This window comes from Staurois parvus, unplaced genomic scaffold (assembly GCF_062004578.1).
Source record: "Staurois parvus isolate SC_StPar_1 unplaced genomic scaffold, SC_StPar_1.0 ptg000137l, whole genome shotgun sequence".
NCBI lineage: Eukaryota > Metazoa > Chordata > Amphibia > Anura > Ranidae > Staurois > Staurois parvus.
Window position 1 is genome coordinate 3,273,176 of NW_028317933.1, and position 23,411 is coordinate 3,296,586.

The window sequence follows — 23,411 nt, forward strand, 5'->3', positions numbered from 1 at the left end:
AGGTGGGACAAAGGATAAGCAGAACTTTTTAGGTGAAGTTCCACCTTAAAGAGTAACTCCACTTTTCTTGAGAAAACACTCCCTTCTGGGTGATCTATGTACATTGCAAGGATTTTTAACATACTTTGTTGCAGATTCCTACCTTTTGTTATTCTGGAGAAATAGCTGTTTGTCTGTGTTCATGTGCAGAGTGAATCTGTATGGGAGTGGTTTCATAATTATCAATCAGCTGCTGCACCTGCAGGGCTCTAATGAGGAAATTGGCATGGTCTGCATCACTTTAGCCTTGATTTACCTTTGGGAGTATCTGACCAAAAATCTGACTTGTATCCTAGTGCAAACTTCTGGGAAAATCAGTGAGCCAATCACTGAAGCAGGAAATGCCATTTTCAGGGGTGTTCTTTACATCATCTGTGTAAAGAATGCCTCCAGGTAGCCATATTGCATTGAATTTTACAGAAAATGGTAGTCCTGCAGATTGAAAAGGAAGGATAATTTTTTAGAAACATTCAATTACAATATGACTTGAGTTGCAATTGTATACGCTACATTTCTTTTTATTTGCCTTTTTTTTTCCACGAAAGTTAACCTTTAAAGCGTTAAAGCCGAGTTCCACTTAAAAAAAAAAATAAAAAAATAAAAGTCAGCAGCTACAAAAACTGTAGTTGCTGAGTTTTAAAATACAGCCTCACCACCTCTGGTTTCACCAGCCATCTTCTCTTCCTGGCGCCGCCATCTTCAGTGTGGGCACCCGGCTGTTACAGCTTGCAGCTTCACAGCCTGGTGGCCACTGCGCATGCGTGAGAAGCGCTGCACTTTGTGAATGGCCCCGTAGTCTTCTGGGACCTGTCATGTGTCTCACAAGACTACAGGGAGGGAGGGGGGAGGACAACGTCCGCTTCCTATCGCCTAGGCGATCACAGCAGAAGTGGGAGCGGGTACTTGTCAAATTCGGGTACCCGCTCCCCAACTGCCAATCTTTAATGGGAAGCGGGGGATAAAGGCTTAAAGCAGAACTTCCCCTTTTGGGTGGCGCTCCACTTTAAGTAACCCAGACTACAAGCAGGCAGCATGGAGATAATAAATGTCAAGTGTATACTTGTGAGTACGGGAACCATATAAGCACAGATGTGTTGAGCAGGTCTTATATTAATGTATTAAAATATTATTTACCTTAATTTTTTACTTTTGCAGGAGGCAATAACTGCTCCAGCATTTTCCAATGATGAACGTAAGCCAAGAAAACCATTTGAGTTTGACAGTGAGCGGTCAGACATTAAACCCCGGGTTGCCCAGCATCTCACTCCATCACATGGGAGGAGCTCTGTAGCTATTAATGGCTGGAGAGAGACTGCCATGGAGCTCTGCAGAGAACAATCTACAGCTACCAGCTCAGCCTACTCCATCAACAGCAGTACACCCAAGGTGGCAGGAATAGGCGGTCTGCAGAGCTCCCTGGGAATGGACTTGTCAGGAATCCTGCAGGCTGGTCTCATCCACCCTGTAACAGGTCAGATTGTAAACGGAAGCCTGCGCAGGGAGGAATCTGCCCTTCGGAGGAGACGAGGAAGAAGAAAAAATGTTGAAGGGATGGACCTGGTTTTCCTAAAGGACAGGGGCATGCATGCAGGAATTGTGGTAAGACAACACATCCAACAGGCTGAGAATAGTTTGCCTGTGAATGAAAGTATGGGTTTGTGTGAACAGTAAGTGTGTAGTTTCAAATATTCTTGTTACAAGGAAGCAGGTCTACATATAATGAATAATTATCTTTAAAGGGCTGTAATATTTAAATGAAAATTTTAATGGTGTTGGGTACATTTTTTTTTAAATTATGTTTTTTCTGCTTTTTTTCCATTCCTTTTATGTATGCAATAGTTGTAAAAATGTTAAAGAACCTCTTTCACGCACACCCAGGATGCATGTGCATATAAAAAACAATTGGATTCCTCAGCACATCATGAGTAATTGCCGCACAAGCCAAAGTGGAATAATTGTAGGGCCATCACTTACAGTTAATGCTAAATTGATAATATGGACGCCAGAGGGTGCTTCTAAGTGTAGCAAGTTAACTTTGTTATAAAACGAAAAAAAAAATGGTACTAAAAACATCCACGTTTAGTAATATGAGAAAAGGCATATCCTAAAACCAAGGGAAGTCATATCGGGGACCTAGGTCAAACTGCAGCAATCCAGAGAGGGTAAAGAGAAGTCCCCTGCAGCATATAGAGCTACAACAACACCAGAGTCCGTTTCACAGTGTGGGAATATTCCAGGATGATGTCAGATGTCGGAGGGCATGGAAGGGGCAAGGCTAAGCATTTCAAGGCAGTAATGCCTATTTCTCAAGCCTCATGGCTTGACTCCTGAAGTTGGCAATAAAACCTGTATTGGATATCAAGATCCCCTTGATACTTAGATGACCTTTTGCTGAGGGTTTAGTCAGCAAAGGGCCCTGTTGGACAATGTAACTCTACCTGTCTAGATGTTAGAGGTTTCGGTGGATCCTGAACCTTCAGAAATCATTGCTGTTACCAACTCATTGCTTGGAGCATCATGGACAAATCAGTCCAGTCTTTGGACAGACCAGTTCGGTTTTTACCAAGTATGAGGCTGTCCTTGACTTGATGGTTAAGGCATCCAGCTCTGGAGTTTGATAAGTGTTTTCATCCAGTCTTTTGGAAGATTCTTACAATGGATGCTAGTCTTTTGGAATGTGGAGGAGTCCTGGGCTGCATTGGAACAAGCCGTTGGAGGGTTGTGCACTTCAGATTCATTCTGAATATGTCACAGCCGTGGCATATATCAACCATCAGGGAGGAACCAGAAGTCTCACTGTGGCAAGAAAGGTAGAGCAAATACGGCCCTGGAGTTTCTCTGTGAGAAAAATTCTCTCCTTTCATTTGGGTCCTAGTTTGGCTCCTAGTACCATCGAAGGGCAAATGTCTGCATTTTCCATTAAGTTACAAAGCCCATTGGCCTCTCACCCTTTAATTAAGAAATTTGCCATGGGTCTCCCATGTTGCTCCTCCCCATCTGTTCCCATTGACTCTTGTAGGATCTCAACCTGGTTCTGTTTGAGCTTTGGAAGCCGCTGCTTGAACCCATTATAGGCATTCATTTCTCTATTCTGACCTACAGGGTGGTGTTCCTTGTAGCTATCACTTCTGCAAGATGAGTTTCTGAGCTGGCAGCCTTACCTTTCAGACCTTTTTTTGTCTTGCATAGGGACAAGGTAGTATTGAGGCCTGGGACTTCCTTCTTATCTAAGGTACTTTCAACCTTTCACCTTAACCAAGACATTATTCTTTTGTACAGCTGTGGTTGATCAAAAGGAAATCCATTTTCTGGATACGGTTCAAGCTGTGCAAGTTTACCTCTCAGTCACTGCTTCTTTCAGGAAGACTGTTTCTCTTTTTGTCATTTTGAAATGACTTCAGAAGGAATCCCCCTCTACACACTTCTCATACCACAATTTCTAAATGGCTTAGATTATCGTTCTGTTTATGGTCTCAAGGAATGCTCCCCCCCATGTTCCCATTCTTTCCTGTTAAGGCTCTCTCTTCTAGACCTGTGAGTGCCTCTTTCGGTATAAGGCAATCAGGTTTCAAGATTTGTATAGCTGACCATAGGAGGGTAAATTTCTAATGAAAACTCTTGTGAAAAGAAGGTTCTAGGAAAGTTTGTTAATTTTTCTAATCATTAGTGGGTCAAATCAATGTTTGTTTTCGACTATGGTGAAGTGAACACTCGAAGGAGCAGGACGGAAACATTTTTGAACGAATATATTTCTGTGTGGTTTTCATTAGTAAAATCCATTCATTTCAAATCAAATATTAAAAGCAAACTATCTTTCGAACAAACAACAAATGTTCTAAGAATGTTCTGAGAAGTTTCATACAACTTTTCCTAGAATTTCATTCCATTTATGGACAGCTTTAGGCCGCCACCTGGTTTTCAGTTCACACATTCTTGAAGGTCCATACAGTGGATATTTCGGCATTGTCTAATGCTAGTTCCTTCTACAAGATCCTTCAGGTAGCTCCAGGTAGACACCAGTTTCCTGTTTGTTAGGAATGTTTGTGATTGTTTCCTGTCTTTCCAGCTCTTTAGTAGGACTGCTTTTGGACATCCCCAAAGCTAAAGACTCCCATCTTCCCCACAAAACAAAAAAGAGAAGAGTATTTTTGTACTCCTTTGCTTGGAGTCCATTGAGGTCCCGACCTCTGTGTTTATGATCATGCTGTCACTTTCTTTTCTACAAAACTGAAGCTTGCTGGTAGCAAGCAGGGTTGCCTTAGGTGGACTTACAGTTTGTATAACAGTGTACAATCCTTCTGTAGGCAACAGTCTAACCTGAAGGTTTATAACTTTCTGTGCAACTCAATGGACTCCAAGAAAAGTTTTTACGGTGAGTACAAAAATTGTTTTGTTACGGAGGTTGTAAGTAAATTTTCAATCCAAAAATGCACCCTTTTAGAATGTGTGAAAAACAGAAAAATTGGTCTAGTAGTGAAGGGGGTTTTACATGCTTTTTTAAGTAACGGGGCTAATGAAAGCCTTTAAATGTGAAAAATAGCGAAGAGTTCCACTGCTGGCAAAATAATTTACAAAATATTTTGGCAATATTTCATGTTTGTCGAATAAATATTCGGATAAGAAAATAAATAATAGAGAAGAAATATTTACAAAACCTGCACATATTCCTTGAACCTGTAATGTTATTGAACCTTTATACATAAATCTGGCAGTGTGATTACCTGAACCAGTTCCACGGGGCCATGTCAGTATTCTACTTTGTGCTGACGTCAATACTAATGTTTCTGTTGTTCTTTAACATGGTTTTTACCGCACAGGGGATGCGGGAAGATTCCAGCCAGCTGGGATCTACGCACACTGAAGGCCCATCTCCCATACAGTCTGCCAGTACAGCTTCTAAGATGCACTCCGAAAAAGTTATTCCCAACAAGAGCCTCCTGGAATGGCTGCGCCAGCAATCGGACTGCACAATAGACATCCCAACCTATGGAGGTGTAAGTGCATGCTTTCTGTTGTGTCGCTTCTTGAATCATCCAAAATTTTAGTAGAACTTTAAGGGCCCTTTTTACACTGGCGGCCAGGGGGCAGTGCAAACTGGCAGTGAATCCATGCTTTTACACACCTCCTGTTTGTCCATATACAAGTAGATATGGCAGACAAAGGAAATTGTACACATACCCTGGCAAATTTTAACATTTGCATGCTGAGCTTGAATGGCATCACTCCCGGTCATATTTGTCCATTGGTGCTCTGCCACCCTCTAAAAAAAAAAAAAAAAGCTAATCCACTGTGGAGTGCTTTTCAGGGGGCAATAGAAACTGTATGATAGAGGCCTTACTGTGCTTCCCAGCAGGTGTTTCCAGTCAATAATGGTTTGTAAATTGTGACATGAGGCTGCAAGTAAAAGAGCATGCCACAGCACAGGGTGGAGCAAAATATAAAAGTGGTATTTTGTATGAACACGGTGTATATGTAACAACCTTTTTTTTTTATAGTACACAGAGGATGACATATGAATGACTGTTTAGGTTATTCTGCCTCCTTCAGGTAAATGGACATTGGCCTAAACAAGGCCGGTGTCCCTGCCAAGGCATAAGCACGTTCAGCTCAGTTAACCTCGTTTTTTGATGGGATAGAGGAGGGCTTCCTCTGGGTCATTGAATGATTAGGCAGCGATCTCAAGTGTACCAGGCAAACCTAATGTCTGGAATCCAGCACCAACCAGAAGCTCTTCCAGGGCAGTGATCGAGTCACTGAAGACCCCTCATAAACAAGGTGAAGGTGACAGGTCACAAACTGGTGGTTGCTTCGGAATCCAAGAAGAGTTCACTTTATAAGCAACAAACGTTAGGCTCTAAGCAGAAGCCTACATCCCAGTCCAGTGAAAAGAACTAGACCCCCAAGTCCTTCTGATTCTAAGGGAAATCCTCCTTACAGTGAAGGGACACCCTCACTCACACAGGTGTCTTGATGTAAAAGCTGGAATTTCACTGTTCTCCCCTTTTTCTTACTGTGCTCAATGCTATCTTCAGAGCCACAAAAAAGAGTGGTTTTCTTTGCAGCTCTGGAACGGTTACTGTCCCAAGGGGGTCATTGCACCCGTACAGAATGGAGAGAGGTGTCACAGCTTCTTTTCCAACCAGTTTCAGAAAAGTAAGTGCACTCCTGTGATTCACATGGGAAGTATGGCTAAAAAAAGCTTTGGCCAGACTTCTTGTTGAAGTATGGAAGCTTTTTTCACTTAAAAAATTAAATCCTCATTTAAAAACTGCATTTTGTATTTACTTGGGTTTTCTTTGTGAAATATTACATTTTGTTTTGTATGAAGCATTTAAGTGTGACAAATATAAAAAAAAAAATCAGGAAGGGGGCAAATACTTTTTTACAGCACTGTAACTGGACACTCTCCCCAGTAAGTAGAAAGACCTTAATCCTTTCATTTATGCCAACTAATTTTCTGCAACGCTTTTGCAGAGTTTATCAGACAAACCTAAGCCAAGGCGTCAGCGGTATAAGGAACCAATGAAGCTGGATTTCAGCATGCTGGCTGGTGAAGAGAGGACCTCCGCTGTAAATAAAGATGCAGGACGACGGGTAGGGTTTTCATTTGAATTTGATTATATGAATATACACTACATTTTTATTTTTAAAGCAAACCAAGTAAGTATGCTACCATTGGTGAACTTTTTAAAAATGCTAACTGATGTTTGTCCCAGATACCAGTTGCTCTGCTGTCATGCTGATCTTTTGGCTTCACATTTGCATTTGGAATGACACAGGGAAAAAGTATTGAACACGTTAACTGAAATGTATTTAATACTTTGTACAAAATTCTTTGTTCGTAATGACAGCTTCAAGACACCTCCTGTATGGAGAACTAGTCGCATGCATTGCTCAAATGTGGTTTTGGCCCATTCTTCAACACAAACTGTCTTGAAATCTTGAAGGTTCCGTGGGCCTCTTCTATGAACTCTGGTCTTTAGTTCTTTCCATAGATTTTCTATTGGATTCAAGTTGGGTGATTGGCTGGGCCATTCTAGCAGCTTTATTGGTGACGTGTTCAATACTTATTTTACCCGCTGTGTATGTGTTTGTTTGTGTATATATGGCCATATATATAAAATCAGCAGTTGTACATTTACACATTTATTTGAGGTGATTATTTGTGTTCATAGCGCAGAAGGGTATACTGATTAATTAGCATTTTCCGTTAATGGCCAACTGTGCATAAAGGGCAGCTTTAGGCAGGTAGTAAAAAAAGTTACTGAACTGCTAAAACTAGTTGGAAACTCCTCTGTCTATGTTGATGGCTGCTGCAGTAGTAAAGAGAATTCTGAGGAAGTCTCTTAGGGAACAGACCCTTCCAAGAATACTGAATGTCTGGTCCCCCGCTGCACTCAGTGTTTCCTCCCATCAACTACTACTTTACTTGAGGTCACAGTAGTGACAGAGGTCGGTGGGAGGAATCGCTGCCTGCAGTGGGGGTCAAGATTCCTAAACTCTGGAAACCTGCAGTTCAGGTTAACTCCAGCTAAAATTTCATTTATTAGTTTTCCTCCAGTTTTTGTGCTTGTGACACTCGTACAAGAAGTGCAGGGAGGATAGGGGGAGGGGGCGGGTTAGTGGTTGTCGGTGAAAGGAAACCTCCTAACCTGGGACATAGTAAGAAAATTAAATATTAAAAATAGCTGAGCTTTAATATTTTCATTAGTTACATTATTCTAACTTTTTTTTATTAATTTTTTTTTTCTTATTTAACACAAGTTAATTTTATTCTTTCCTTCCTGTTTTTTCAATTTAGGGATTTCTCCCGGAAGCAAAATTCGGTAGAGTGTTGTCTGAACCCCTACTTCATGACCCCGGTCCCAGGAGAAGAGGAAGGAGGCCCCGTACTGATCTACTAAAACCCCCCGGAACCGATTCTTCTTCATCAAACTTGAATCCCCTTTTCATGAACGGCCTAATAGCTGGAATGGATATAGTGGGATTGCAGAACATGAGGAATATGCAGGGTATTCCTTTAACAGGACTCGTAGGCTTTCCTACAGGATTCACAGCTGTGTCTGCCAATGAGGATGTAAAGAGCACGTTGAGTATGTTGCCCATGATGCTCCCAGGCATGACTGCCATGCCTCAGATGTTTGGCGTTGGCGGAATTATCAACTCTCCCATCTCTGCTTCTGTGCCAACATCTTTAGGAAGCACAATAAAAGGTGGCATCACCCAAACGGAGAAATTTGCTGAGGACAATGACGCATCCCAGGAGAGTCCAAATGATGCCGCGCCTGCGGAGAAGATAGCAGGTGCTGCTTTTAAAGAGCAAACAGAACCCACAGTGACTACCAGTAGCCCTGTAGCTTTTAACCCATTCCTTATCCCTGGCATGTCCCCAAGTCTGCTTTACCCTTCCATGTTCCTGTCGCCGGGCATCGGCATGGCAATACCAGGGGTTCAATCTAACCGCACATCAGAGGTAGGTGTCCACGACCCACAGCGGAGGAGGAAGAAGAAGGTTAAGGGAGACCCCCAGACTTCTGAACCTGAGTCGGTATCCTTAACCGAAGCCACAGACCAGGAGCAGCCCTCTCCCAGTGGTCAGAACTGTGTAGATAAAAGTGAGACCCCAGCATCTGAGAGAGAAGAGGACGATTCTGTTTTAAGAGAGACTCCGGACAATATCATTTAGAAATTTGATCCCCTCAAATCTCCCCTCTCCCCAGAAAATTGTGACTTGTGAGTTCATTCTCTCATGACTATTTCTAGCTTTCTGGCGTGTCCATTAGTCTACCTAAACTGCTCCACGTTTTTTCTCCCCTGGTATGCCTGTAACAGCTCTCTAATTTAGGGTAGACTAAACCACAGCACGCGGGTGTCGTGGGAAAACCGAATCATTTTTGAGGTTTTGTTTTCCCCATTCCACTTTTTTGTTTTTTGGGGGTTTTTTGTTTGTTTTTTTGTTTTTTATTAATTTGCATCTTTTCCACTTAAGAACACCAGACTCTTGGTTTCAAGGCACAGTGTAGCACAATGCCTTAAAGCAGCAAGCCCTTCATCCAAAGACAGCCGTTTTGCTAAAGCAATAGGATTGGTGCTGTTTACAATCAGCTTAAAACAGAGAGGAGAAATGTATAATATTCGTTTCCTAAACTCGTGAAATGGGTTCTGTGGTCAACACCTTTTCGCAATCATCATCTCCTGACATAAAAGTTACAAAAAGTTAGGCAAAAAAAGAAAAAGAAAAAAAAAAGGTTCATCTCTTTGTTGTGTTGTCAAAAGAATCAGTAGTGTCGTTCCTTCAGCTTAAGAAGGGAAGCGATACCCATGACTGGGTTAAGGACATAAAGTAATATAGTAGTTTAGAGGCAAATTACATTTCTTTGATCTCCATGTACCCCTTTAACCACATTTTATTGCCAAGATTTGAAAGAGAAGGCACCCCCTTCACTGTGAAGGAATGGCACGGACTGCTGCAGGTTGGCCATGCCCTAACATTTTACACACAAATGGTGGAGACGCTTGCTATAAGAAGGTGCATGGAGAATAACTGCATAGAGGCATCTCTGTTGGCTTTCTGTCACATGAACATGAATGTGAATGTAGTTGTGGAGGTTGGAGGTGTCTCCCAGTGCTGGCTTACCTGGGCAACTATCATTTCAGATGTGCTTGTTTTTTAGGCACAACACAACGCTTCTCCCCCAAAGAATCGTTGACTGGGGCTATCTGCTGCTTCCACATAGATTTGCTGTTTGGTTCATGAAAAATGACCAGACTGGGCAAAGATCATTTCCAGTCTGTAAGCAACTTAACAGCTTGTGTAGACAGGAAAATGCAACGTGCTTTGAGGTGCATTCAACTTGTGTTTGGGATCAGTTTGAGGCTCTTCTGAGGTCCCTCCAAGTTTCTGTATAAGGTGGGGTTTTTTTAACCTTGTCCTGACCTTTTCTGACTTGCAATTAGCCACCTCCAAAAGCAAGCCATAGACGGAGTGTTTATTTTTCCTGCAATCCCAAGGTTCAGGAAAGAAAATCACTCGATTCCCCCATCAACACATTGAGTGCTGATGGGGGAATCCCTCCTGCGGAGCCATTGTGTTCTCCTGGCGGGGGGAGCCGTCCCCACAAGGAGAACACAGTGATTGCTGCTAGCAATAATTGCATGTAAAATCTGGCAGGCTGGTTGTACCCAAGTTGATTGTTCAATCAATCTGGGTACATTCAGCCTGCCCTATACATGGTTCTAATCTCTGCCGGTTCCTGGTGAACCGGCTGAGATTCCAACCATTAATGGCTGGCTTAAGCTGCTTCAAGCTGCTTTTGCATCCATAGTGAATGGTATGGGATGAAAAGCAAACAAGCTAGTGTACACAAGCACTAAGATGAATGTTTATGTTCTTCAATAGAGAGCAGTCTGTTCATGCAGGCATCCCAAGAAATTTTCAGTTCTGCTTCGGGTATACAATTAAATGTTACACAAACATGCAGCAAACAATGTACTCTGCAAAACATTGGGTCCCAATTTCAATTTACGTTAACATGAGCTTCTTTACTTACATTTCCTTAAAGGATTCCTTGAAAAGATGAACTTTTTAAGTGGCGGCAAATGGGCTACTATGTCTGCAAACACGTATTTTTCTCCTAAGCATTTGCTGTGATAGACTGAATCAGAATATTGCTGGTAGGGCTGATGTCTAGAACCAACAGGCCAGAGCAGCAAGGGAAGGAGATTGGCTTCAAGTGCAGCTTTTATACATTCATTTGGCCATACAAACTATGATCACAACCGCTAATTGGATCAGGAGACTGCCAATAGGTTACTGCACATTGCTTTATATCTATTTAGAAAATTTTGTTTGTTTTGGGTGGAGGGTTTTTTTTTTTTTGTTTGTTTTTTTTTTCTTAGGCTACAGATTTATTATTTGAAAGTAGGCAGCTTTACCTAACTCACTCTGAAACTCGTTTTGGACTAAGCAATGTTCATATGGAGATCACCAGCAGCTTACATAAAAGACCTCAGGCACACACCGAACAGAAACCCTAATCGTAACAATGCAGGTTTAAGCTGTAACAGAGTTCCTATATTAGTAGAAATTCATTACAAGATATAATTGGATAGAATGTTAAATTTTGCTCAGCATTATCTGTAGTGTTAACGCTTCCTGATTCTTGTCGTACAGCAACTAAAAAAAAGCCTTAATCTTAAGCACCCTTAAAAACATGAGGCACTTTTTACCTGTCCCATTTTACCTGTCCCATTTTACTTGTCCCATTTTTCCCTCCCTCCCAATTTCCTGTTCTCCTTAAATTTAAGGAAAGGAGCACTTGATATGGATTGTCACCTTATTTTGTTAAACGCTATCAAAGGCCTGGCCTTTTTTGCTCAATTATTATGTATAGAATTATATATACATTTTAAAGGTAGAAAAACACTGTAGAGTAGCATTCATGATTTTTGTTGAAGGATGGCAGCAGTAGTGCAAGATTTAAGAAGGGCTGCTTCTTTATTAAACAAAAAAACTCCCCATTGGGACAGGAGGTGATCCGGGCTTGTTCCTGCAATGGTGGGCTTATACATTAAAGGGTCTATACTCTTTGGCATTTGACAAAGGGGTCTTCTGTCTTTAGTGCTTCTGGGCCCAGTATGCTTACTCCAGATGCCAGCTATTGTGGTGGAACTAAATTCCTGCTGGATATATGGATGACCTGGTATGGTGGGAACACTGTAGACCCAAGATCTAAATCCGCTTCCTAGCGGAGCATTAATTAAATGTGATACGGTAGGAGCTAGGGCAAATATTAGGACGAAGTAGCCTCTCAGGTTCTTAACTCCCTGCCTTGGAGCCTGTACTCAGTCATCTTATATTTGTTGATGGGGAATGCAACACAGCATATGAATAACGGGGGCTTAGAAACTAGAAAAAAAAAATGAATGGTTCATTCAACCAGCTTTTTCAAAAATGAATGAAAGTAACCTATTGCCCACAGTTTTGGTTGACCATGGGAAGCGATTATGGGGATATGTTGCTGGGAATCATTCATATAGATGTGAACTTGACAAAGTGGTCAGTCTGTTAAAGCTCTACCCCAAGCAGTTATTAAGGAAAACACTCAATTTTCACAGTTATGCATTCAATAAAATAATCAAATCTTGTTTTAAAAGCAACCAATGTACCTGAATGGAATCAGCCTGCTATAATCCGCATGCCAGCAGACTGGTAGAGGGAGTTGGCAGCACCAGGAGCCATGTCTGTCTGTGCAGCATGCATCTGGGCTGACCAGGAACATGCTGGCAGAAGGAGAGAGCACAGGGTAAACCACTATTGCTGCTTCACTGCCCAATCCCAAGTTGAGGGGAATTGAAGTATAACCAAATGTTATCATGTTAACTGAAGTAGAGAAAAGTCAGGTCACCAGCCTGTCTCTGCTTCCTGGCAACACTTTGTAGATCTCAAAACGTAGTGGACAAAAATACAAATCCTTTTGAATGTAAAACCAATTTGTGGTGTATTGTGGGAGAGTGAAGCGGTAAATTAGTGCTGTGGACAACAAGAACCGCTCTTCCTTCAGACACGTTTATGAATGAGGTCTGCTCAGATTTGTCATCTGCTTTCACTAGAGAGAAAAGATGGCTGCTTTCACATGCTGTGACCCAGAAGCACTTAAAGGAGACCTGTCATAAGAGAAATGCAGGAGCTCTCGTTGCACCACCTTTTGAAAATGCTGGTTGCCTAGCTGTTATGCTGACTCCTAGTTCCAATACTTTCATTGCTGTGAGTCAAGGACACAGAAGAAATATGCAGACTGGGAAGGCTGAAGAAAAGGCTGTCTTACTGTTCTGCATATTTTTTTCTGGGTCGGCATAATTCTGACTGTCGGGTAGTTAAGGGCAGCCATGACCATGAGCCCAAAGAAAACTTTTGGATGATGCTAATCCAGAGGAAGTGAAAACTATTGGGCTTAAAGCGGACCTAAATCCTGCTATCCTTTACATCTGAAGACGTCACCTTAGCCTTTTTTTTTTTTTTTCAGATCTTCAGTTGACACGGTGCTTACCAGCTATGACATCAGCCATTTGAGGACTTTTAAGTTCAGCTGAGAGCTGGAATAAGCACACTGGCAACTGTGAAAGCTATAAAAAGATGCATGGCTTCAAATGTAACAAGGACAATTAAATCGATGGGATTACTTCCGCTTTAATTTTCAGCACTGGTTTTGAAACTGTTTGTTGTGCCACCTCTTGTTCTGAGGCTATTATCACTACAGAATCAAGTGTTCTTTTATTTAGAAGTACTCCCCTATTTTATTATGGTTACTAGTCTGGTAGCATAGATGCAAATATATAAATATATATATATATTAAGTAATAACTGAGAAAAACATATATTCATTTTTTCTAAAGAGAAAAAAGTAAATAGAATGATTTTGTCCTCTAGTAGGTAATGACAGAGCGGCAGAAGTGCTGTCTTCTATTTTTTTAAAGCCGTTGCAGTTGATGTGTAACTTTGCTGTTTTGTGTCTTATCTCCCTTTTGTGCAGGCTGCTTTGTAAACTTTACGTTGGTAATGTTTTTATCATTTCTTTTTTTTTTGCACATAGTTGCTGTTGGGTTTTCTCTGCGCTGGTGTCCGAGTGTTTTAGCGTGCACTCATTATTGCAGCTCAGCCAATGGCGCATACATTTTCGTCTGAATCTTGCACTGGATTGGTCAAAATCAATCTCCAGCTGCTGTATGCACCTTGCTATTGAAACACCATGTTGATATGGAATGCTTTAATGGAGAAAAAAATGGCTGTTTTAGGTACTGGAATTTGGAGCGATTTAAAGCACGGCAGTAATTAGAGACCCTGGCACCTCTTTTAAAGACCCCACTCCCTCCCCCCCTATTTAATGTAGTTTAAAATCCCCATTGGGATTAAAGAAAAAAAATCCCCATTGGGATTGTTCAAACAGGCATGCAAGTGTGGTGGCAGTGTCACCTGCTGAATGTTTGGAAACTATCAACCACAGCCTGAAAAGCGTTCCAGTGTGGATTGGCTTTCAGAGCGCGGTAAAGTCTGCCGCCAATGTGAAAAAAAGGCCTTAAAAAAACAAAACTAAATTATGTATAAAAAGACAACAAATACTTTCCAAATATGTATGTGATATCAATTGGAAAAAAAGTAAACTAGTATGCTTGCACCTTTCTATTTGTGCTACAGTCCCATGTACACAGGAGCTATGCTGGGAGCTTTTGGTAAAACCTATATAGAGCATCACAGTAGATTCCTCTCACCTTGGGTAAATGCAGGCAGGTAAATGGGACTCTCAAATCTCTTCATCTCCATAGTATCTGTAGATGTCAGTACAGTAGTAACAGTATGGCGAGTATTAAACCATAAGTCTCTGTGTGCTATCTTGTGTAGGTGTTGCCAGCATGTCAAATTTTTTCAGTATATGCTGATTCCATGGAAAGTAAGGACGTTTGTACACAAGTTTGTCAAACTCAAGTTTTTGCACCGTGCAGATCAAACGCATGCATTTAAATGAAAAAGGATGTGTTTGATCTGCTTTGGCTGCAATGCAAATGCAACTCAAAATACAAAATGCACAGCAGCCCAAGAACTGTCATTGCCTTGTACCATTAGGGTCCATGCACGCTGGGCTAAAAAAAAAATGCCAGCTCCCTTGGCAGAAAAAACACTCATATAGAGTGTTTTTGTACAGGTGTTTGGGAGCATTTAGCATGTTTTTCTGTTAGAAAACGCCTCTCAAAAACGCAAACCAGAAGCCTTTTTTTTTTCTGCCTCCAAACGCTAAACTTACAATATGCCTCTGAAACATCCTAATGTGCACGGACACATAGGATAACATTAAGCTGCTTCTACAGGCAAAACACAAAACTCCTGTAGAAGCAGCATTTTTGAAACCTAGTGTGCATGGACTCTTAAAGTAAATGTGAATCCTCTGGTCTGGAATTGACATGCATTTCAAACCCACGTCCCAAAGCTGAAGATTGGAAAGGATTTGAAAGTAACACCAACAGGCAACCTTGGTTACCAAGTCTTTCAGTTTCAGGTCTCACCTGCTTTCCCAAAATACCTGAACTTCTCCCGTATCCATCATGCAATGTCTTACTACTGGAAGTCCTGAAACATTAGGATGGCATGTCTAGATCTATGGATTTGTTGACCTTAAGGCCTGTTTCACACAGGCTTCAGACCCAAGCCCTGAAACATTAGGATGTCATGTCTAGATCTATGGATTTATTGACCTTAAGGCCTGTTTCACACAGGCTTCAGACCCAAGCCCTGAAACATTAGGATGGCATGTCTAGATCTATGGATTTGTTGACCTTAAGGCCTGTTTCACACAGGCTTCAGACCCAAGCCCTGAAACATTAGGATGGCATGCCTAGATCTATGGATTTATTTACCTTAAGGCCTGTTTCACACAGGCTTCAGACCCAAGCCCTGAAACATTAGGATGGCATGCCTAGATCTATGGATTTATTGACCTTAAGGCCTGTTTCACACAGGCTTCAGACCCAAGCTCTGAAACATTAGGATGGCATGTCTAGATCTATGGATTTATTGACCTTAAGGCCTGTTTCACACAGGGTTCAGACCCAAGCCCTGAAACATTAGGATGGCATGCCTAGATCTATGGATTTATTTACCTTAAGGCCTGTTTCACACAGGCTTCAGACCCAAGCCCTGAAACATTAGGATGGCATGCCTAGATCTATGGATTTATTGACCTTAAGGCCTGTTTCACACAGGCTTCAGACCCAAGCTCTGAAACATTAGGATGGCATGTCTAGATCTATGGATTTATTGACCTTAAGGCCTGTTTCACACAGGCTTCAGACCCAAGCCCTGAAACATTAGGATGACATGTCTAGATCTATGCAAGTATTGAGTTTAAAGCCTGTTTCACACAGGCTTTAGCTTGTATAAGAGCAGTGTGAACAGCAAGCTTTGAAAAATCATTTGCAGAGCTTTCAGAAAGCTTTGTTGAAGCTTTTGAAGTATAATTCAACTCCAGTTTGTAAATGTTGAACACAGATCCTAATGGAAGTGTTGATTGCTACTTTAAGCACACTGATAGAAGGTTTCAGCAGGCTTTCAACAAGCTTCAAGAAGGGCTGAAGCCTGCTAGCAGCTTCCTTAAAATGGCAATCAACACGCCCATTGGAATCTGTGTTCAGCATTTACAAATTGAAGCTGGAGGGTGCTTTAAAATCTTCAACATCTGTCAGCTTGCTACTTATACTGCTCTTATCCAAGCTGAAGCCCATGTGAAACTGGTCTAAGAAAGTTAGCATTGCACAGAACCTTAGGAAGTGTCAGTTGCACATCACTGAAAAAGGCAGACTAGGAAAGGGCATGGCATCTTTAGAGTGGTCTTTTAGGAGATTGAAGAGATCTATGGGTGACATTAGCACTTTGGGGTGAAGAAAAAGTTTTGCACACTAAGTTTTCTCCTGATGGTTATACAGACCATTATCTAAGTGCAAAAGCAGCATTATGTGAGAGAGCTACTGACCACATTCACAGCTGATTTCACTTTGCACCCTTTGCTTTGTTAGGTAAATTAAGCTCCAAAATAGCAGTTGGTAGCTTTTCTTTCAGGCTACCAAGCTAAAAGCCAACTGCATATAGGTAATTTATGTTCCAACTATACACTCCCTTATTTTAATATCTGCTCGTGTCTTAAAACTAGTTCATGTTCACCCATGAAAGGTATTCAAATACTCTTCTAGTTTGGAAAAGTGCGTTATGGTCCTGAAGTTAGAGGTTATTTTTGTTGTTTCTGAACACTATTGCTTATATACTTTATATAAAAAAAAAAAAAATACAAAAAACAGATATACAGAAGCCTCATCTCTTAACAGTTAAGAACCCCCTGACATGGTCCTAGATATTTTCATTTCATCCCACAAAATCTTTGAGCTTCATCAGATTGTGAAATAGACTGCTGATTCCCGTGTTATGTTCTGGTCTATGCTGAAGATCAATTCACTCCAAAATCTTGCTTGCAGTTTGCAAGGGATGTCCTCATATGTTGCCAAGACTTGAAATCATGCAGATTGTATCCCAAATAACACATTTCTGGACATTTATTTTTTAAATTCTCTTTGTGTAACAAACACGTTCATTCAATGAAGTGTCCCTTAGGTGGAATACTTCATGAAGTACTGCCAACCAAAATTTACAGCCGTGTCTTGCCGTCTAGCTGGTTATTTTTTAAAAGGCCAAGACCATGCAAAGCTAATATTTCAGTTATGTGTGGACAATGGAGAGTTGAATCCATGCACGGGTTGGCATCTGCTTTTATAGTTCTTGGTTCTGCTACAGCCACTAAATATCAATGGAGTGTAATGCTGCACAGCAGTTACTTGTCCCTACTTCCACTTCTCTTTTGTAAAATAACTTGCAATCTAAAGAGAATTGGATTGCCTTTGATGGCTAGAGCTGAGAACCTGTGTAGAGATCTCCAGAGTTCTTGATGGCTAGAGCTGAGGACCTGTGTAGAGATCTCCAGAGTTCTTGATGGCTAGAGCTGAGGACCTGTGTAGAGATCTCCAGAGTTCTTAAGAGCTATAAGAAGCTAGTGGGTCCAGCATCCTTTCTGTTCATTTTTGTGGACTCCAGTAAAATGTCCACTCCCATTGTGTATATATGTGCGTGTGTGTGTGTGAGTGTGTATATATGTATATTTATATATAAAATATTTAAACTCTAATGCAATATTTTAATATAAGTCTGTGTGTTTTACCATTTCAAATATATAATGCGTAGTGTACAAAGTAGATTAGGTTGAGAAACTTCACGCCGTTTAATATATTGTATATCTGACTAAGTACTTTGGAATTTGTAGAAGAGTAGCAAGCCAAGGTTTTTGTAGATAAAATAGAAATGGTAACCAAAAAAAAAGTGTTCTTTTGATACATTTTAGTTCTTTTGAATACCTTAAAACCAACAGTGTGTACAATTTACAGAACAGATTTCTAATACAGCAGTCATACCTGGTGCCGGTTCAGAATTATTCAGCAGGTGCTTATAGATCTGAGATGGCACTTGATCTGCCCTTGTCAGCATCCTTCAACAGAGGCATTAGACACCCCTGGCCAAATGCCCTGGGGTTTGGCGGGGAAGGTAGCATTTTCCCCTGACGAAGGCAAACACCAGAGATATCTAGTTGTGCTTTCCTTTCTTGTTCCACATCATATATGTGCATGCTCAGGCAATCTGATCATTCAGTTTTACGTTCAGGACTGTAAAATAAATTCCAGTAGCCATTACTATATGGCCTGATCTAGGTGGAGGAAGCCACTTGGATAAGTGGTAAAATGTCATCTTCAGCATTGCAGAACAAGTCCAGCTGAGTGTGACCAGTACTAGTGTAAAAATGATAAGGGGAATGTCTAGTGGTATTGCATATATTTATTTTTTTTGCCAAGTTTCAGGCCCAGTTTATACACAAACAATTAAATGAATCACAGCAGTAATTCGACCCTTTCCTCTTCTTTTCCAAAGGCTTAAAGTGTTACTAAACCCACAACAGTAAAATCAGTCTGTATATGCAGTAAAGCAAGCTTGTTATACTCACTGTGGAACCTAAGGGGTTAAACCTAAGCATTGTATAAAAAGGCTGTTTGATCCTGTCTTCTCTGAACCTCCCCGTCTTCTAATGTCCCCAATCCAGCTGCTGATAGTACAGAGCTCTAGAGGTCACTTTGCATATACCCTGTTTAGTGTGTATGGTTAGTGTTTTTTTTTATTCCTTTTGGCCTTGTGCTGATCACATGCACCCTCTCAATCAGTCCAGACAGAGGGTCAAGGGTTATGCAGCCTCATAGGACAGTCAGACGAGAATGAAGACTCCTCCTGTAAGATTAACCAGTGCTCGGCCGGACACTGACAGAAGGCACAAGACTATATATACTGCTGATGAGAAAAGGTATTTAGCAGTTTATATTAACTAAAATAATTGCATTTCCATGTTCTGTGTACTGTGGGAGACCAGATATAGTATATGCAGGGTCCTGGGTTTGGTAACACTTTAATGGCCAAGGTCACCTTTAGTAAAAAAAAAAAAAAATAATAATAAATACATATAATTTTGCAGGTACAAATGGTTTATTTTTTTACACTGGAGCCTGCAAAGCATTTCACCTGCAGTAAGTGGATTGTGGGTACAGTGTCAGGCTCCTATAGACACTACCTACAGCTCTCTGCCCATACCTGTGTATGGGCAGACAGTTGTTGAACTGCAGGAAGTATCAGTGTACTAAGAGGGCACTGATAGCACGTTTTGTAGTCCATTGTGAACTGCAAGTCCGTCTGCCGTGGTGGCAGACAGGACATGTAGTTTATTCATTCACAGGTCAGCGGCTGCGGGAAGAACACCCACCTGCTTTCACAGAAGAGGCTGTTCTGGGGGGTGAGGCAGGGATATGATTACGATCATGCTACATGTTACACCCTACATATGGATGTAACATGTTACTATAGGTGCATCTACCCTATATTACAACATTTCAAGCTGAGAGAGAGCCTAAAGGCAAACAGCTTTTGTTGCGCTCTGTTTAGAAAACCCCTAACATTGTAAATTCTGTGTGATGGGTATACCCCAGGATAAATGTTTATTTGTAAAACAGGTCATGTTAATGGTATTTAAATTATTCAAAACATAAAAGTCTAAACTTAAAAAAAATAACCTATTATAGTTCCCATTTTTACCGTCTGTAAAGAGTTAATTTAGCATGATTTGGAATAAATACTTGGTGATTATTTCAGGGCTGTGATTTGTACAAAATGCAGAGAGGTGGATTTAGACTTGGGATTCCTTTGCCATACTTCTCCACATTGTATTGGTGTGTTTATCTGATTTTCCACATTGGGAGTGGGGGGGTGGTAAAAGACCATAGCAGGGGTGATTTTGGAGGGGCTTCAGAACATCAGCTAGACACACAAAATTAGTAGGAAAAAAAAAAACAAATGTTTGTGCAAGATATTTGGGGATTACCATGTTAATATTAGGGTTTTCAGGTCCATGTTGGTGTATTAGCTGTACTTTTAAAATATATTTTATTTTGCGCTGAAATTGCTGAGTAATAAAAGCAACCAGCCCCCACAGAAGCACCCTTCTAGCAGTAATGGTAAGGAAAACAGGTAAACGGAAAGTCATGTCGCCCTGAACTATAGTATTGCCTACAACGTTTATGCCAGTATTGTTAATTATTCAACAAAATGCGTGCTGATTCTCAGGTTCAAGCAATCAGAAATCTCTTTACCGAAGCCAGATTCAAATACCACGGATCTTAATTGGTTGATTGTGGCTCTTAAATTCGCTTTCTATATTGAATGAGGCCAAAAGTCCACTAAGCTTTTGCACACTTAATTCGAAGACCTAGATTTTTAGATTGTGTTAGAAAGTAATTTCAGGGTTTGAGCTGATTATGAGACAGCCAGGAAAAGATGGATGAAATGCCAGGGACATAAAATTAACCTTTTTTCTGAGACAAAAAAGGAGAATGTAAATTGTCAGACCAAGCCACGAAATAAGGGATTGTGAATACCTTAATAATCTACCCATTTTGTTGTTTTTTTTTACTGTACAAGACTTGGTCCTGTGTTTTACTCACATTGACTCTCTCTATCCTGCCAATTGCACTCTTTGCTACTCTTAACCACTTCAAGTCCGGACACTTTTACCCCCTTCCTGTCCAGGCCAATTTTCAGCTTTTAGCACTGTCACACTTTGAATGACAATTGCACGGTCATGCAACACTGTACCCATATGAATTTTTTTAGCATTTTTAGCTTTATTTTGGTGGTATTTATTCATCACTGGGATTTTTATTTTTTTGCTATGTAAATGAAAAAGTCAAAACATTTTGGAAAAATGTTTTTCTTATAAAATTTTGCAAATAAATAATATTTCATCATAAATCTTGGCCAAAATTTATTCCGTTATCTTTTTAGTAAAAAAAAAACCCAAATTAGCTTTTAACTTAAAAATTATATTTTTTAAAAAAATTTTACATTTTTATTTTATTTTTTTATATTTTTTTTTTCTTTTTTTACATACTGTCACCCTAGCAGTACAGTGTCACCATGGTGACACTGTACTACTTGTGGGGGGTGATGAAGATTTTTTTTTTTTTTACACTGATTACTTTTACACCCATAAATGCTGTAAAGGCAATTATTTCTCCTTCTCTCTGGCTGCATTCTTGCAACCATTGAGAACTACTGTGTGAGCTGTGATTGATTGACATGGTACAAGGCTGTTGTGAATAACCTTATACCATGTGACCTCTGTGATCCTTCACAGATTTCACACGTAGTAAGCAATGATGTCAGAAGTGACATCTTGCTTACTACTCTGCATGTGATCACTGATTGGCCAATCAGTGATCACATGATCGGGACCTCACACAGAGGTCCCGTACGACGATCGGTGTTCCACTGCGGGCACCAGATCGCGGTGCTGCGCGCTCCCAGGGAGCGCACACAAGCAAGGGGCTGGGAGGCTGTTTATAAACGGCCACCCAACCCTGCACTGCCACCGTCCTGACGTTTATATACAACGGCCGGACAGGAGGTGGGAAAATAAATAGCAGCATAACCAAGAGTATGTACCTCAGCTGGTGACTAAAGCAGGCCATACAGTTAATTTTTTTTCTTCTGGTTGAACAAAAAAAATTATCCATTTCAAATGTGTGGATGGGGCATCATTCCCGCTGTACTGTTATTTATATATATATATATATATATATATATGTGTGTGTGTATATTCTGATAGCAGGGAAACATCTGTGATGTCAGAATACAATGAATAGTTCTGCCGGGGCACTGAGCACTTGGGAAAAAACTCGAGAGGCTGGTTGTACACAATTCGATCAGCTTGTCTACAACCAGCCTCACCATAACATAGATCGAAATTCGGCCAGTCCCTGCTGTACCAGTCAAAATTCAATCCATGTATGTTCCGCCTTAAGAGCAGCCATGAGTGTCCAGGTAAAGAGCCATTGTGTGCAAACATAGAACCATGGTCTATAACAGCTTGCTCCAATATTTAAATAAAGCACTTTTGTTACCGAGGTGCTCTAAATACATTATTTCATGATCTGTTGTGAATATTCCTTAAATACATGGAAACGTGCTTGATCCATAGAACAGAGTTGTTTTCTGATGAAGTCATAAAATCCAGTTGTGCATACCATTGCTTTGTGAACCATTTTCATTAAAAAAACACTCCTACAATGATATGAAAAAAAACAGGTGTTACATTGGTTGTAACAGACTGCTAACACTTTCTAATCCCCAGCATCTTGGTTCAAGGTGGGTTCTTCAGCTTTTTGTGTCTGTTGTATATTGCCATTAGAGACCCTGTAACCTTATTACTAGGATAATGATGGATTTTTGTCAGCACTTGTAAACCACAAAAGTTGCCCAGCATACAGCTCTGAAAAAGAACTCAAGTGTAAACTGTCACATTGGCTACAGTAAAACAGTGTTTTGTAAATCCAAGACATTTGGTGCAAGTCAAGCTATAACAGAACTGCTGCTTCATTTCATTGAGTCTGATTACTGTGTAACAAGGGTTCATTAAAGCTGTCTAGGTATTATTTTTGGGGAAATTATTGCTCCACAACAGTAAAGCAGGACTGCGTAAATGTTAAAACCACCCCAATGTTCACAAGCTTCAATCACATTCTTGTGATTACTTTCTCTCTCGACTTTTATCTTGCTCTAAAAAAAAAAAACGCACAATAGATCTTTGGAAAGATATATGTATATACATTCATGCACACACACACGTATATACCATGATGTACAAAAAAACATGGTTTGAAAAACTCCATTTGGTGACTTTAAAATAGACACTTTTGGTTTTGTACACTGCAGACTCTTCAAACACAAGTGAATTGCCTTGAATGCATACAAGTGTTAAAACCCAGTTTTGTTCTTCTGCTGTCATATCCAATTTTCACACTTTTCGTCATACTATTGTTTGTTCTGTTCATTTTTTTTTTCTTGTTGTAGTGTTACTAATTTATCAGAACAGTCCAGATTGTGTCAACAACAGACCTAACATTTCAGCCGCTGAGTTATTTATTTGATGCTTTTTTTTTTTTTTCCTTTATGGTCACTTGTCTTTTATACACGTGGGACTCTTAATGATGTATATGTTGAAATTAAGACCTTGAAAGACTATGTTAACTGTGCAAGTAACTGATCTGTTTTCTTCATCCTGATGCTGACATCTGGGACTTTACTACATAAAAAAATTATGTTAATAATATTTGTGTTTTGTGACACTTTGAAATGCCTGGGGTGCAAGCGTGGGTTTATTTGTGAGCATGTTGAATTTTGAATGTGGATC

General features: G+C 40.5%; 1 protein-coding gene across 1 annotated transcript in view; it reads left to right on the top strand.

The window, feature by feature from the left end:
* Positions 1-23,328, top strand: part of CHD6 (chromodomain helicase DNA binding protein 6) — a 192,410-nt gene extending 169,082 nt beyond the window's left edge. Inside the window, exons 34-37 of the mRNA XM_089673251.1 lie at positions 1,195-1,638; positions 4,857-5,033; positions 6,514-6,633; positions 7,841-23,328. Coding sequence (XP_089529377.1) covers positions 1,195-1,638; positions 4,857-5,033; positions 6,514-6,633; positions 7,841-8,725 — 1,626 coding nt within the window. The 3' untranslated portion in view covers positions 8,726-23,328. The remainder of the gene's footprint in view (positions 1-1,194; positions 1,639-4,856; positions 5,034-6,513; positions 6,634-7,840) is intronic.
* Positions 23,329-23,411: the final 83 nt, after the last annotated feature.